This window comes from Ursus arctos, chromosome X (assembly GCF_023065955.2).
Source record: "Ursus arctos isolate Adak ecotype North America chromosome X, UrsArc2.0, whole genome shotgun sequence".
In the NCBI taxonomy this organism is placed as follows: domain Eukaryota; kingdom Metazoa; phylum Chordata; class Mammalia; order Carnivora; family Ursidae; genus Ursus; species Ursus arctos.
In genome coordinates, this window is record NC_079873.1 from 27,188,821 (window position 1) to 27,206,859 (window position 18,039).

The 18,039-nt window shown below is 36.8% G+C and overlaps 1 protein-coding gene across 15 annotated transcripts in view; it reads right to left on the reverse strand.

Moving 5' to 3' along the window:
• Nucleotides 1-18,039, reverse strand: part of DMD (dystrophin) — a 2,358,181-nt gene that overhangs the window by 1,485,877 nt on the left and 854,265 nt on the right. For 10 of the 15 annotated variants that reach the window (XM_057310259.1, XM_057309646.1, XM_048213297.2 and 7 more), the window contains exon 9: nucleotides 17,002-17,130. The exons of the other annotated variants lie outside the window; for them this stretch is intronic. In XM_057310259.1, coding sequence (XP_057166242.1) covers nucleotides 17,002-17,130 — 129 coding nt within the window. The remainder of the gene's footprint in view (nucleotides 1-17,001; nucleotides 17,131-18,039) is intronic. 15 annotated transcript variants of the gene reach the window in all.

Genomic DNA, 18,039 nt, shown 5'->3' on the forward strand with positions numbered 1-18,039 from the left:
GTCTGTACAAGCTTATGTAAAACAAGTACAGACATCAGTAAATTGAGTATACTCATTCCTGAACACCTGTTAGGCACCATGCCGGCTACTTTTCACAATTGATCACTATCCCTCATAAGAATTTCATAAATTGTGACAGATTGTATTTTTCAAAATGGATACAACAAAATCTCTCACCCTATATACTCTTAAAAATATAACAGTGATTGGATGCCTGGTTGGCGCAGTTAGGTAAATGACTCTTGGTTTTGGCTCAGGCCCTAATCTCAGGGTCTTGAGATTGAGCCCCAGGTCAGGCTTCGCCCTCAGCGCAGAGACTGCTTAAATTTCTCTCTCCCTCTGCTCCGCCCCCAACCCAACCCCTGCTCACTCTCTTTCGCAAATAAATAAATAAATAAATAACGTGACACTTCTCTATCATGAGTTTGGTTTATTTTCCTTCCCCTTGAATATGGGTGGACCTGTGACCACGGAGCAAATTACACCACGTGACTTCCAAGACACAAAGGGTGATACAGCTTCCACGTGGTGCTCTTTAGATCACCTGCTCTTGGAATCCAGGCAACATTTTGTGAAAGGCCACAAATACACCTGGAGAGGCCACAAGTAGGTATTCCAGCCAACTGTCCTGGATGAAGTTCCAGCACTACCCACCGGACACAGGAGTAAAGAAGCCTTAGCAATGACTCCAGCCTCTGACACTGTCTTATTTTGATGGCATGAGAAGCCCCAGGCCCCGCTAACTCACAGAATAATGAGACATCATGGCAAAAATGACAGCTATTTTTGTAAGCTCTTGAATTTTGAAATGATTTGCTACATGCCAGTAACTGGCGAACAAGATAAGCATGACTGTATTATACAGGTGAATTAGGAGACAAACATCTGTATCATACAGCAAGTAAGAAGATGAATCAGAATTTTAACACACTTAGGATATCATGCTTCCTCAAAGATATGTTTTATTTGCAAAAATATATTAAAATAAATGTTTGACATTAATATTCCTTAAGAGGCCAAAAATAAGCTAAACAAGACGTACTACACCAAGTCAACATGAAAAGATCCAGTTTATAAGTGATTACAAAGGAGCCACCTGAACTTTTTAGACTGTTACCCAAACAGATTAACTCGATTCCATGCAATAATTCTTTTAACCTTCATAAAACCACCAAGCCCCATAAAATGTGATAAACATGAAGTGGGGGACTTTCAGATACTATTTTTTTTTTTTTTGCAGAAGTTGACTCCACTTTTGTATCCTTTCCAGCTGCACCTACGGAGCTATCTCTGGTAATCAAGAGACAGATGAGAAAAGTCAGTTTCCAGCATGGCTGGTTAAACTATCTTTCATTTTTTCCAGAAACTGTGAGTATCCTTGCCAAAAGTAAAAATGGGAATTTCATTCTACACTTTTGGATTTAGTTTATTTTTCAGCTTATATCATGACTTATAAATATAATGCAAAATACAAGAAAGTTCACCTGCATTAATATATGCATTTCTTTACCCTTAAGCACTTACTTAGTGCTTATTCAGTAAGAAGGTGAGTGAAGGTTGTTTTTTTTTTTTCTTTTACATGAGCTATGTGTTAATTATTTCAGCCACCATATGAAGCAGAAATTAACTCCATTTTAGAGATGAGAAAACTGAGTCATAGAGAGAAAGTGATATATTCAGGTCCCACAGAAAGTTATTAAAATAGTAGGACTGAAGTTTGAACCAGATTAGCTTCTTCTCACCCTCCTGTTTTCAGCTCAAGAGAAGGCTCTACTAATACTTTGAGCTGTAGAATGCTTCTTTAACCTTATTATTTCCATTTTTTTTAAATTTCAGGCCTTGTTTGTTTCCTTCACAGTACTGATAAGAATTTATAGTAATTTTTATTTGATTTTTTAAAACATTTTGGTCTCTTTTCCCAACTTTAAATTAAGCTTCATGAAAGCAGGTAGCACTTCCATCCTATTCATTGAAAAACTCAAGAACTAGAAGAGCTCTGCTATATAGTCTACTCTCAGTGCATGCTGATTAAGTAAATGAACAGAATCTAACCATTACTATTACGATATCTGACTCAAAAATCTGACTCTAAATATAAGAATTTTGTATACCAGACATTGAAAAATTCAGAAACATTTCAGATACTGTTTATTTAGCCATGTGGGTCTTTTTTCCCCCTTTTTCACTTTATAGATTTTAAAAAAAAGACGGGTAAGAGTGTATTTGTTCCAAGTCATATTATTACCTATGTTCTTTCTAAAGTCCCCCACCCCTCCCAGTTTCAAAATTCTACTTGGAAATCATCAGTGCATCGATCTTTAGAGCTAAGCTCAAACCTGACAATTCCGTTTCTAGGTCACTTGTTCAGTGATATCAGAAAGTATAAAGGCTTCCACGAAGCAGATCAATGGTGCTTTTAATCTAAGGAGTGCTCCCCACTGGCTGGCTTTGCACCCTCTGTCTGCCAATTCTTCCATACAATCTGTGTTCCAGCTAAGGGACAAGTTGTATTGGGAGGGGCCAATGGCATGGACAGAGCAAAGAATCTCCTCTTCCCCTACCTCCCCCCTACATAGAAACACTGGGCCTAAAACCACCTACAAGTGCTTTTTTTCTGCTTTAGAAGGAAGCGTTGCTATATTGTACTTCACAGGGTTCCAAGATTATTTCTTGGCATCTTTAGAATTACAAAGTACATCCTTTTCCTTAGAATCCTTTATCCAATAATTAACTCCTGGAGATGCCAAACTCTATACAGGTTTCAATTCAAAAGTTTGTTTATAAGTCAGTTGAGAACCCAGGTTATATCTTCTCATCGACCTGAATAAAATATAATAAGGTCCTCAGGTGGGACCACAAAATTTCATTTAACTCCCGATGTACTTATAGTAGTAAGCATGATACTTGTGCCAGTTTTTGAGAAGCCACAATGTACCTGGACCATGGAAGGGTCTTTATATAATTCATCTTACTTAATCCTAACAGCTCTAGTTGTTAGGTGTAATTACCATAATAACACATGAGGAAATAAGGCCCAGAATGGGCAAGAAACTTATTCAAGGCCACATAGCTAAAAAAGTGCCAGAGCTGAAATGGGAACTTCGGTCTCTCTGGTGCCAGACTCTGGGCTCCCTTCTCTTTGCTCAACCAGTACTTTCCTTCTCAAAAACTGGATGCTTCTTTGGGTAAATGTGGTTTCATTTTGAGGTTTCATAAATGAATGTTTCCCTGCTTTTGGAGTATCAAATGCATGTCATTGTTTATCTCAACTACTTTCAGGGTAAGACTGCAATTTCTGGCCTCGGACACAAATTCCATCAAGCCCTAAGATAGTTCAACATAAACAGTTGGTTACCTATACAACATCCATTTCCTTCTCTACTTCCTAATAGAATCTGATTAGATTCAGGAATGACCCTGTTGCACTTGGCTATGTGATTCAAAGATGGCTGAGTTTTGACAGGTCTAAGCCAATCACAGTAGTATATTCTGCCTCCCCTTATTGGTTTAGACACAAGGATGTGACATACTCCTGTCTAAAAAAAATGTAATGGAAAATATGCTGGGAAGCTTCTAGGAAATACTTCCTCATTCTTTTTTTTTTTCTTAAGATTTTATTTATTTATTTGACAGAGAGAGACAGCCAGAGAGAGAGGGAACACAGGCAGGGGAGTGGGAGAGGAAGAAGCAGGCTCCCAGCAGAGGAGCCTGATGCGGGGCTCGATTCCAGAACGCCGGGATCACGCCCTGAGCCGAAGGCAGACGCTTAACGACTGTGCCACCCAGGCGCCCCAATACTTCCTCATTCTTAAAAAAGGCATCCATTTAGATTATGATAAACATGCATTAATCAATAGATGGTTTCAACAACTGAGCAGCTTCTGGGGAAAAGATTAAAATTGTCTTCAACTTTGCAACTTGCACCAGTTTTAGTAGAATCAAAATTTAAAAAAAACAGAACCAGAAGAATCCATGAGAGAATCTTTTTAAAGCATCCTTTCAAAAGCAGAGCCCTTTATAAATATGACCTCTCTGCTGCCAACAACAACAAAAAGCTGTAAAATACAAGATTAAAGAGTTTCCAACAATATAAAATAATATTTTGAATGGATAAAAACACCACAAATAAATTCAAAAGACAAGTAACAAACAGTGAAAATTATTTGTATTTCATGTCACAGAAAATGGCTAATGTATTTAACATGTGATTCCCAAAAACTGATCAGAAATACACTATTCCAACTGACAAAAATTGGGAAACATGAAAATGTTCTAGAAATAGAAACCCTACTGGCTCTTATGCACATGGAAAGATGCTCAGTCTCTCTCAGAGTAAGGAAAACTGCAAATACTTATAATTTTATGAACATGAGCACATACATGGTGGCACAAACACGGTGGCAAGGGTGCCATTTTATTTTAATTGACTTTTATTCTGTTGATTTTAAAATCATATTTCTGCATATCCTATAGTAAGAATAAGTTAAACACAATTTGACATGTAGAACTTCTGATGACACTACTTTTCTTCAATCATTCAACTCCTAAAACGTGCCATTTAGCGTCAGGCTAGTGTAGATGTGAGAGTGTGTGCAAACTGGCATGTATGCATGAAAGAGGCGAAGAGCAAGAGGCAAGGAGAAGGAGGAAGCAAACTGATGGAACAGCGTAATTTAAACGCATGGTCTAAAGATATAGGTGTAAGGGGGGAGGGGCATACAAAGGAAAAAATTCATAGAGAAGATTGGCAGGGTTCACCAGACCTGAGAAAGTCTTGAAATCCAGGCTAACAGACAGGAAGTTAAAGATGCTAGAAATAATCCGCAGTGAAAATGGGAAGAAATGAAGAACCAGTTAGGTATGAAGGAGTTCAGGAAGAAATCACACATGGCAAATGGGTTCAAGCCTGGGTAGGAGTAATTGTCAGGAGAGACTCCTAGCCTCATAGGCAATGATGAGGTCATCCTCAAAATATTAAAGTTGAGGTTATAGTAAGACATCCATGTGTGGAAACTACCAGCCAGTAGGTAGATGAAATTGTAGAACTGGACCATTTCAGGGGTAGAGCTGAAGCTCTGAGAAGCATGGATTACGTCTAAATAGACACAAACATTGAGGGTATGAGCACTTGGTTTGATGGGTGCTTCCTTTTCCTTCTAGTTTGTGATTATCTAAATGTCATTTCTAGCTATATACAGTGTTATCCACTGTATCTCCAATGAACCCTATACTTTATATTCATTATCTAAAATATTTAAAGATAACTCTGCTTTACCAGACTCCAAGTTTAACTATTTTGAAGATATGGTTCAAATATCATTTTCCTGTTTTTCCCGTTATTACGAAAGCTAATTTTAGTCCTTGATAAAATTATTACTTTTGTAATGTTCATAGATTTTTTTAATATGGAGGATGCTTCTCTATAGTGTTTTATATACTTCATATTTAGTATCTCTATCTGAAATGTTCAATTGTTTATTTCATAAATGTATAAATAATTATTTATTTGTCCTATTGCTGGTAGGAATACTCCCAGTATATTGAAAGCTACTGCTCATAAGACAGTGAGAAAAAAAAAAGATTTTTCTTTCCAAATGCTTTTCAGTATTTACAAATATTAAAATACTAAGGAGAATGATGATGAGAGAGGAAACGGACCCTCTGGTTGATGTGGCTGGGAGTCTGAAATAGTCAACATCAAAGCTGTACTAGAAGTCACGACACCTGGCTTGAGTCCCAGCTCTGCCAGTTACTCTCTACTTAACCAAATCCTTTATTCCATTTATATTCCTCCTACTTTAAAATATGAGTCTAATAAAATCATTTGACAGGTTCATCATACTGGTCAAATGAGGTATGTAATCAAAAGCCTTTTAAAAACTGCAAATGTTAGTAAACGATGAGAGGTGCCTTCTTTTTTGTTTGTGCCTCTTTTGCAAGAATGCTAGAAATATGATTCCCTTTTGTTCTTAAAAAATTATAAGAGTATAAGCAAAGTATGGGTAACTTTCCAAAGCCTCATTCCTTTACCTTGTGAGCTATTAGAGAGAAGACAACACTTTCTGTAGGTCAAAATATTCATTAAATGAATGTGAACATCTGGGCCCTAAGCTGATCAAGGAACAAAGATCAATAAGGCCTTTAGAGGCAGAAATATAGGTATGTCCTTCATTTTTTTTCATTTCTTTTTCTTCTATGCTGTTTTTGGCCAAGGGTGGTTTCACAATATTTCTGGAGGAAGGAAGAAGCTCATCCACAGCCAACAAAGGAGGAAGGGAACAACTTGACCCTTGGGGCACCTGGGAAAAGCCAGGTGATACCAGGTTTGTTGTTAGCTTGCAAGTAATGGATGCCTTTGTCAGATTTGCATCTCAGGGTATTAGACAGCAGAGGGCAGAAAACACCCTCCACCAAAGATGTCCATGTCCTAACCCCTGGAACCTGTGAATATGTTACACTACCTGGCAATGAAGAATTAAGGTTGCAGATGGAATTAAGTTTGCTAAGCAGGTGACCTTAAAATAAGTAGACTTTCCTAGATTATCCAGGTGAGCCCAATGTAATTATGAGTTCTTAAAAGCAGAGGAGGAAGACAGAAAAGTAGGTCAGAGTGATATATGACAAAGCTTTCCCTTGCCCTTGTTATCTTTGAAGATAAAAGGTCATGCATCAAGGAATGTGGGCAGCCCCTAAAAGTTGTAAAAAACAAGGAAATGGAATCTTCCCTACAAGCTTCAGAAGGAAGGCAGTCCTACTAACACCTTGATTTTATCCCAGTGAGACCCATGTTGAAATTCTACACTGTAAGATAATAAATTCTTGTTGTTGTAAGCCACTAAATTTGTGGGTATTTGTTACATCAGCAAGAGGGAACCAATATACAGACTCATTATCAGTTAGCAGGATGGGTTAATCCAAGAGAAATATGCCTTTGTCCATGTAGACATGAACTATTCAGCATAGGTTTTTTAAGGGCCTCAAGGCAGGTAGCCCCTCACTTTCACTCTCTCTTGAATCCACTCCAATCAGTGAAATCCTCCAAAAACCACACGCTCCACTGGAATCGTTCTTATCAGTGTGAATTTTAGCTAGAATGAGCCGTAACTTATTGGCCAAAATGGGAGTATTCAGAGTGAATGGAGGTGTTATTAGTAATCCACTGTGATAACCGCTATATTATCAGGACTTCCCAGGGACCCTATCTCACGGACACTTCACTGGTTAATTTCCAATGTTACTTGAACTAATCAGCAATACTTAATGCTGTTAAATAATGCCCTCTCCCTGAAACACTTCCTTCTCCTGGCTTCTGGAATACCACACCCTTCTTTTTCCTTTCCTCTTTCTGTCCATCCTTGTTATTCCCTTTGCTGGTTCCTTCTCATCTTTAAGTATTGGGATCTCTTACCTCTCTGTATTTTTTTTCCCTAGGTGATCTCATCCAGGTGAATGGATTTAAATACTATCTATGTTGTTAATGACTTCCAAATTATCTTGAACTCTGATCTGGGAAACTCAGATTTATGTATGTATATTCAAGTTTCATGAGCATCTCAAGATTAACATGTTCAATGTAACACACCGCATCAACAAAAGGAAAAATAAAAATCCCATGATCATCTCAAAAAATGCAGAGAAGAACATGTAACAAAATTCAACATCTATTCATGATAATAACTCTCAACAAAGTGGGTACAGAGGGAACATATCCCAACGTAATAAAGGCCATCTATGACAAGCCCACAGCTAACATCATACTCAATGGTGAAAAGCTGACTTGTCAGCAACAAGACAAGGATGCCCATTTTCCCTACTTTTATTCTCCATAGCACTGGAAGTCTAGCAAAAGGAATTAGGGAAGTAAAAGAAATAAAATAAATTCAAATAGAAAAGAAAAAATAAAACTCACTATTTGCAGATGACATAATATATACAGAAATTTCTAAAGACTCCCCAAGAAAACACCAAAAAACTGTTAGAACTAATAAATTCAGTAAAGTTGCAGGATATAAAATCATACCAAAATCTACTGTGTTTCTATATACTAATAACTATTAGAAAGAAAAATCAAGAAAACAATCCCATTTATAGTCACATCAAAAAGAATAAATGAACAAGGAATAAATTTAACCAAGGAGATGAAAGACCTGTATACTAAAAACTATAAGACATTGATGAAAGAAACTGAAGAGGACACAAATAAATGGAAATACATTTCATGTACATGGGCTGGAAGAATTAATATTGTTAAAATGTCCATACTACCCAACACAATCTACAGGTTCGATGTAATCCGTATCTCAATTCCAATGGCATTTTTCACAGACTAGAACACTTCTAAAATTTGTACGGAATCACAAAAAAACCTTAATAGCCAAAGCAATCTCTAGAAAGAAGAATAAAACTATACTCGCTGATTTCACACTCTATTACAATGCTATAGTAATCAAACAGTATGGTACTGACAATAAAACAGACACAAGTCAATCAACAGAATAGAGACCCCAGACCCCATGTATACATGGACAATTAAGACAAAGGAGTTAAGAATATACACTGGGGAAAAGACAGTCTTTTCAATAAATGGTGTTAAGAAAACTGAACAGCCCCATGCAAAAGAATGAAACTGGACCACCACCTTGCACCATACACAAAGTTAACTCAAAATGGATTAAAGACTTGAAGAAAAGACCTGAAACCATAAAACTCCTAGAAGAAAACAGAGTCAGTAAGCTCCTTGACATTGGTCTTTGTGATGATTTTTTGATTCTGACTCTAAAAGCAAAGGCAATAAAAGCAAAAATAAACAATTGGGACTACATCAAACTGAAAAGCTTCTGCACAGCAAAGGAAACCTACTGTACAGGAGAAAATATTTGCACATCATATATCCAATAAGGGATTAATATCCAAAATATATAAAGAACTCATACAACTCAATAGCAAAAACAAAAACAAAAACAAAAAAACAAAACCCAAATAATGAACGATTGGGTTTTAAAATGGGCAGAATATCTGAAGAGATATCCTGTCAAAGAAACCATACAGATGGCCAACAGACACAACGGAAAGATGTTCAACATCACTAATCATCAGGGAAATGTGTAATCAAAACAATGAGCTATCACCTCACACCTGTTAGAATGGCTATTATCTAAAAGACAAGAAATAAAAAGTGCTGGTAAGGATGTGGGGAAAATAGAACCCTTATGCATTGTTGGTGGGAATGTCAATTAATGCAGCCACTATGGAAAAGAGTATGGAGGTTGCTCAAAATATTAAAAACAGAATTACTATATGATCAAGTAATCTCACTTCTGGGTATTTACCTGAAGAAAATAAAAACCCTAATTCACAAAGATACAGATACACCATGTTCACTGTAGCTTTATTTAGAATAGCCAAGATATGGAAACAACTTAAATGTCCATAGATGGATGAATGGATAAAAAAAAAAAGTAGTGTATATAAATACAATGGAGTATTGCTCAGTTTTAAAAAAAAGAATGAGATCTTGCCATTTGTGACTATATGGATGGACCTAGAGAGTGTTATGCTAAGTGAAATAAGTCAAACGAAGACAACTACTGTATGATTTCACTTACATACGGAATCTTAAAACACACACACACACAAATTCACAGAGAACACATTGGTGGTTGCCAAAGGCAGGGCGTGGGGGTGGGCAAAATGGGTGAAGGGGGTCAAAAGGTACAAGTGTCCAGTTAGAGAATAAATAAGTCTTGGGGATACAATGTACAGCATAGGGACTATAGTTAATAATACTGTATTGCATATTTAAAAGTTGCTAAGAGAATAAATCTCAAAAGTTCTCATCACAGGAAAAATTCTATAATTATGTATGGTGACAGATGTTAACTAGACTTACTATAATCATTCTGCAATATATATAAATATTGAATCAAATCATTACGTTGTACATGTAAAACTAATACAATGCTGTATGTCAGTTATATCAAATTTTTAAAAAATTAAAAAATAAATAATGATTAACATGTTCAAAACTGAGCTCCTAACCTTACTCCCCAAACTGTTCCTCCTATAGATTATCCTATCTTGGTTGGTGGCAACTCCTTTCTTCAACTGCTCAAGCCAAAACCCTGCAGTAATTCTTGGTTCTTTGAATTCTTTCGTAACTCACACCTACTATGTCATGTGCAGCATGCTCTTGATGCAATGGTGGTCTCCAATTCTGCTACCAGGTATGACATCCCAGAGATCATGAAACAGAAAGTTTCACTGACCAAGCTGTTATGTTCAAATCCCATCATTTATTGTATCATTTTAAAGCATATAGCAAGAAGCAAGATGAAAGAAATGGGGGGGGCAAGTAATGCAATTAGGATAAGGGCAAACAGTGAGAGGACCACACTATTTAAATCTCAGGTTGTACAATGTTCACATGTTTTGCTCTGTCCATCCTTCTGGATGGAGGTGCAGTGGACGGAATCAGAGGTGACATTTGAGGGAGGGGTACAATAGACAGAAGATGCCTAAGGCCACCACATATATTTGGAGAAATACAAGGGTAAGTATACCTGGCACATAGCTGTAGCTCATCACTTAGTCTACAAAAGAGTTATAACATTTGCATTTTTTAATATAGTACACTTGGGAGACCATAATGACACCATACCAAGTATCATCAGTGGGTCACCAATTTAGGAATAATGTAGTTGAAAGCCCAGAGGCGATATGGTCATACCTTATGATTTTGTCTTTTCGTCTCTTTCTATCCACTAGTAACACTTGTGTATTCCATTATTTATTCTCTATTTTTACTATGTATAATAGGTTAAGTTACTATCTATAATTAATACACATTGTTATCTATGCCTATGTCTCACAAATTATTTGCTTCCTTATCAGCTAATTTTTTAAAATTTATTATTATTTTTGGCTTTTTATGTTTTTAATTCCAGTTATTTAAAGTAAAGTGCTATAATAGTTTCAGGTGTACAATATAGTGATTCAACAATTTCATACATCACCCGGTGCTCAACTCATCAGCTAAATTTAACACATGGGTTTCATAAACTACTAGTGTACTTATGATTACTGCTTAATGCCTCTTAGAAATTTTATCTATCCCCTTTGGGGTTCTTTTGTAACACAATTAAATATTGCCTAAGAATATAGCAAATGTGTTCTACACTGCATTAGCAATTCCTGTAGGTTGTCCAAAACATTATCTAGAATTCAACTACTATGCATCCTGCTCATTGATAGAACCATCATAAAAAACAGTGTGGAGGTTCCTCAAAAACTAAAAAAAAAAAAAAAAAAAACCAGAACTACCATACGACCCAGCAATCCCACTTCTGGGTATATATCTGAAGAAAATGAAAACAGTATCTCAAAGAGATATCTGAGCTCATATATTCATTGCACCATTATTCACAAGAGCCAAGATATGGAAACCATCTGAAAGTCCATTAACAGATGAATGGAAAAAGAAAATGTGGTGTATATATACTCAATGGAATATTATTCAGCCCTAAAAAGGAATAAAATTCTGTCATCTGTGGGGTGCTTGGGTGGCTCAGTCAGTTAAGGGTCCAACTCTTGATTTTGGCTCAGGTCATGCATGGTCTCAGGGTTGGGTGATCAAGCCCCACATCGGGCTCTATGCTCAGCAGGAGTCTGCTTGAGATTCTCTCTCTCCCTCTGCCTCTCCCCTCTATGTTTTTTCTCTCCAAAATAAATAAATATATCGTTAAAAAAATTCTGCCACCCGTGACAACATGGATGAACCTGAAGGACATCACGTTAAGTGAAATAAGCCAGATACAGAAAGACAAATATTGTATAATGTCATAGAGAAAATCAAAGAAACAATTTTTTAAAAAATGCCAAACTCATAGAAACAGAGAATGGTAGTGTCACCAGGGGTTAGAGGGAAGAAGTCATGGGGAGTTACTGCTTAATGGATACTAAGTTTCCATTTGCCAGATGAAAAGAGTTCTGGAGATAGATGGCAGTGATAATGGCTGTACAATTTTATGAATGTACTTAATACCACTGAACTATACACCTAAAAACAGTCAAGATAGTAAATTTTATGTTAAAATTTTTTTAATGGAGGGAAAAAGAAAAAGAATCCAGATCCAACCCCTCTCATCTGCTTTCTGGATTACTGCAGTAACATTCTAACTCGTTTCCTTGGTTCCACCCTTGCTCCCTTTACTCTAGTTCCCACATAGCCGCCATGTTGAAATAATGTGAGTTTATGTCACTCCTCTGATAGCCTTCCACGTCACTGGTAATAAAAACCATAGTCCTCACCATTACTTACCAGGTCCTATGTGATATGGTCTACCATTACAGCTCAGGCACCATGTCCTAGCACTGTGCTCCTCACCCCTACCTTTCCTTGAGTAGTCCAAGTATCCCCACAGCTCAGGGCTTTTGTACCATCTGTGCTTCCTCCTCAGAGGTTGGTCTTCTCCCAGAGACCCACACCTCTTTTCAATCTTTACTCAAAATTTATTTTCTCTGACTACCCCAACTGGCACATACTACAGATTCTACTTTCCTCTTTTATTTTTTTTACCACTAATTATTGTAATTACTACTAAATTTTGCTTTACTTTATACTTATTACTAGCATATTATTTGAAACATTATTTCACTTACTCATAATGTTTATGTTATTCAAATTTTGACTCCCTCATAAGCCCATGCTCTCCATTAGGGCATGAATTATTTTGTAAGTTTGTTTATTGATGTATCACTTGGTGATATAATAATAACCAGCACATAGTAGGTGATTAAAAAATAAGTGTTAAATGATGACAGGGGTGCCTAGGTGGCCCAGTCACTTAACCATCTACCTTTGGCTCAGGTCATGATCTCGAGGTCCTGGGATCAAGCCCCACATCAGGATCCCTGCTCAGCAGGGAGTCTGCTCTCCCTCTTCCTCTGTTCCTTCCCCTGCTCCTGCTCTCTCTCTCTCTCTCTCTCAAATAAATAAATACTTTTAAAAAATGATTACATAAATGAATACTACTCTATGTGTGAGTAATCCTATACACACACACACACACACACACACACACACACACACACACAAAGAGAGAGAGGGAGAGAGAGAATTCAGTGTTAATATGAAGAACATTAACTTGAAGTTAGATAAATCTGAACATGAATCCAGGCTCTGCCACTTATTGGTTAGGCCTTGAATTTTGGATTAAACTACCCAATGTGAAAGGAGACAAAAGTCACTCTAGGTTGAGAGAACCAAAAAAAGCTAAGATCGGAAATTGCTTGGCACTTATAGAAGACAGCAAGTGATTTAATTTTGTTGGAGTAAAGAAAACATGAAATAGACTACTGTGAAATAAACATGAAAATATAAATAGATAATAGATCACGGAGCTTCCTGATGAAATTTAAGAGAATGGACTTGTTATAAAGGCAAAAGAAAGTAAAGAAAGTTTTGTGACTGTTATTATTAAAGCTGTTAATATGGGAATTTAATTTGATTTAGAGGGGACAAAGATAGTGATATCGATTGCAAAGGTATTTCTGTAATCTAGAAGACATGTATCAAGGGCCTGAATCAGAAGATGTAACATCAGGGACATAGCTTAATGGAGCAATGCTGTAAAGAAGGAATTGACTTTGCATGTCTCATTAATGAATATCAGTTCAATAAAGAGACCAAAGAGTACAACATCACTTATTTAAGTCTCAGTGACTGCCGAGTAATATTTTCATTCACATAACAAAAAGGGGCAAGAAATGGGTTTGGGAACAATGAAACAAAGTTCCTTTCGGGACATACTACGTTTAAGAAATCAGTGGACATCTAGGTATAGATACATACCAAAGAGTTGAAAATGAGCTGGAAATGTGGCTCTAACTCAAAAATATTGGAAGTGGGTGAAAACACAGATAACAATGGTCATGTGCATACAGCTTGAAGCCAGGAGATTAAATCATACTGGGATCTTTCATGAAGCTCTTATGCAAAGGGAGTTAGAAGAGGAGAAAGAGCCAGATAATGAAAGAGATACAGAACAGAGATGGAGAAGAATCTGATGAGTCTAGAAGCTAGGAGAAAAGTTATTTCAATTACAATGGAAAGCCTGAAAGCTGAAAAGATGACATTTGATTTGGTGGTGAAGTATAATTATTTGTGGACTAAATAAATGAATGAATAAAGCATAGGCTATTCTACAGAAGGTGATAAATGAAAGGAAGAGTCACATAACACTGTATTAACAAGTGGATTGATGTGTTTGAGAAGAGGTGACATGCACAGAGGTATAAGTGCCTAGAGGAGTTTTAAACAGGGTTAGGCTCCAGGAAAGAAAGAGAAATCGAAGGTGAAAAAGATATTGGGTATTTTTGAAATAAAATTAGGAGTAGAATAAGAGGCATGATCAGACTCATAAAAATAGGAATTAAGTATAGCCATAAAAAATGTCCTCCGTCCAAGGATGGATGGCAATAAAGTGATATAATGAGGGAAAGCTAGGGGTTCACACTAGATAGTCTTTCTTCTTGGCTAATTATGAGAAAAACTCATTTATAGGTAGGGTTCCTGAGGTAGGTCGGACTGCTTCACCCCAACAGATTTTCAAACTGCAAAGAGTATAAATTGGATTTTCAAGTTTAGGACAGATGGGGATAACTGATGTTTCTAATATACTGGGAACTTTTAAGATAATTCACAAAATTTGTGTTTTTCAGAGGGGACACTCAAATAGCTCTCTCTCCTCTTATGGAAAACCGCACCCCCTTTGTGGACCACCAAGTAAACCACTTGAATGAAACTCTCTAATGGAGCCCCAGTCTGGCCTGTCTTGAGTTCTTTTGAAGTGGATCAGATACAACCTGTAGGGGGCAGTATAGGCTCAGCCCCTCTGAGAAACACTTAAAAAATTTTTTTTCTTAGTGTATCGTTAAGACAAACTTATCAAACCTAACTACATGTAACATCTTGTGATGTGCTTCCTTTAGAAAAGGGCAGAATATATTATTCCTCATCAATTGTAATTTGTGCTGCTTCTTTTCTAAAGGACACCATTAGGTTTATTTCAATGGCTTGTGCTAAATAAAACAGGTAAGTGAATTTGTTGACTATTTTTATTTTATGACACATCATACATTTTGTAGTATTTACACAAAGGTAGAATGAACAAAGAGAGTCTAGCAAAATTAAGTCTACTTATAATTACTTCATTAGGGAGTCATACCTGAGCAATGCCTTAATGAGGTAGTAATGAGGTAAAAATGTGCTGCCAGAATAGGCATTGGAGAAAACCATCTGCAAAAGGCAGCTCAATAAAGTGATAATGAGGGAGGAAAAGAACTCATCTCCTTGTCTTGGCTCATACTCCTTTATTTTAGGATGCACCCCTATTCTTTAAGACTTGGAGGTTTCAATGGGAGGATGTTGATGAAGAGTCTAGAGAGTGAGGCAGTCAGGAGGGTGGGAGGGAGAAGAAAGAAGAGAAAGAAAAGGGCAGATACAGAAAACTTCAAATGCAGATAAAAATAGCATCTCCCACCTCTCCAAAGCTGTTATAAGGATTTCCTTAGTTCATATAATGTGCACACTTGGCATAGAGCAACACTCAGTAATGAGCGGCCGAACTATTTTTATTTACCGATAATGAGAAAACTGATTAAGTTTCTTGTTCAAGATTATACAACTAACCTTTGTAAAAACATGGATGGGAATTTAACTGAAGATGAGGCTGAGTCACACAAATGTTCTCACCCAGTCTCCTTTGTTCAGCTTTGCCAGAAAACTAGCCAAGGATAAAGGGCATAACTATGCCATGAAATATGCTTCCCTAGGGGAATTAGTGAGTGCTGAGAATTCTCAAACTCACGCATAAATTAACTGTGCAAAATAATCACTAATTAAATAAGACCACTATTCTAAAAAAAATCAACGAGCCTCTAAATATGTACACTTTTTCACCATATAGGATTGGGTCTATAATTTTCTAAATTCCCATTCATAATGTAGTTTTGACAAGTCACTTCCTTAAGAACTTTTCAAATTGTTCTACTAAACAAAATAGTTTTCTTCCAAAAAGAAATTCTAGCAAATTCTCGCAAGTCAAGCACATTTCATTTACATGCTCTAACACATACCAGGTTATAATTTCTTAAAGTTTTAGGTTTCCTACAACACTGCAATAATGGAAAACTCCACTGAGAAGATTCCTTATGTGGAAAGTATCAAATGCTGCATAGAACCTGACCTGGTTTGGGTGTGACTGACTTTCTTGTACAAATAGTACAGAGCATGTTATACACATGTTTAAATTAGCCAGATTAAAACGTATCATATGAAAAAGGTTATAGTTATATTTTCCTTTCATTTTTTAGGTGGGGGAGGGGCAAAGGGAGAGAGAAAATCTTAAGCAGGCTCCACGCCCAGCACAGAGCCAGATGCGGGGCTCTATCTCACAAACCCTGAGATCATGACCTGAGATGAAATCAAGAGTCACAGACCCTTAACCGACTGAGCCACCCAGGTGGCCCTGTAGTTATATTTTTCTTAAACAGAGTATAAATACATTTTTATAGAATGAAAATATAATAAGAACATCTATATAGAGTGTATATTTTCTTTAGGTATCAGGTATCTAGAAAAATCTCCCCAAATGGTATGACTAGCGAATTTCATCCTTTTTCCCATTTTTAACCTTTAATGATGCTTTTGTATAACCATTGGTAGCTTTTATAAAAGAGAACCTTACAGGTAAATTATATAATGAAAGCACACACCACTATTATAAGAATCCCCATTCATGAAGAATCAACCCATGTTAAACCTAGGGAAGTCACAATAACAAAACAGCATCATGTGAGAATATCTAATACAACTGGGAACAATGAAACAGCTTCTGATGAAGGAGAAAAAAGGCACTGCAAAATTCAAATGAAAGCCATGTTAGGTTATCTTGGATGAGGGAATTCTTTGGCTTGTAGAACAGAGAGTAAATGTTGACAGACCTGTGAAGGAAGTGGGCTCCGTGTGGGGTCAGAGGTGGCGACATAAGCAGCCTGTGTATAGGCATAGCTCTTGAACCGAGGCTTGGGAGAAGGAGTTCGTTCATAGCCCTGTGCTAGACTGACTGTGATCTGCAGAGTAGGGTTAGGAGGAAGGGGACAGAGGGGAGGAGGAGACATCGTAAGTAACCCCGGAAGGACTGCTTTCCAACACACTAGAAGAACAAACGTTAAATGGAAACAATGAGATGAAAAGTTTAATTTGAAATGCACATAGTACTATTGCAAACTGGTACACTTGCACATTTCTGGTGCTCAGTGTCATGGTGGAGAGCAGGTACTCAGGGAAGGGATGAGGGCGGGACTTAACTACAAGGCTTCCATACTGACACAGCTCCAGCACTCGTATGGATGGTGCTCTTTAATCTGGCAAAAACAGGCATCCAAAAGCAATTTTCTCTGAACCCAAAATAAACAAAACCAGAATTCATCAGGTCAAGTTCCTGGAAAGGACTGGAGCTTTTATAAGCCAAATATGGAACTAGCTTAGCAGAGTGAGAAAATTAGGCCTAAGATTAGCTTTCCATACCTTCAGCAGAAATTGTGTTAAATGCTTTTTATTTTTTAAGGCTTTTTCATCATTGTTTGTGTCAAAGAAAGTAAAAGAAAACACCCCAAACAGCCACTGCTGGGAGCAAGAACAAGCCATGTAATAAAAGAATCTCACTAAATCCTATACAATCAAAAATATTTTTATCATATGTATTCTCCCTTTAACTTTTATTTAGAGTATTATAAACTACTTTTATCAAAAATGTTACCTTGAATAATCAAAATTTGTTAATACATCAGTAGGTTGCCACTAAAAATAAGAAAGTATTATTAAACAAAGTACTTGCCTTTGCTCTTGCTCCCTTTGCACTTTACTCTCATTGACAGAAAGTTTCATACATATGTGAGTCTATCTTTTAACTCATTTTACACAATGGAAATGCAATATATTGTTTTCCATATTCCTATAACATAGTGCATATCAGCAGC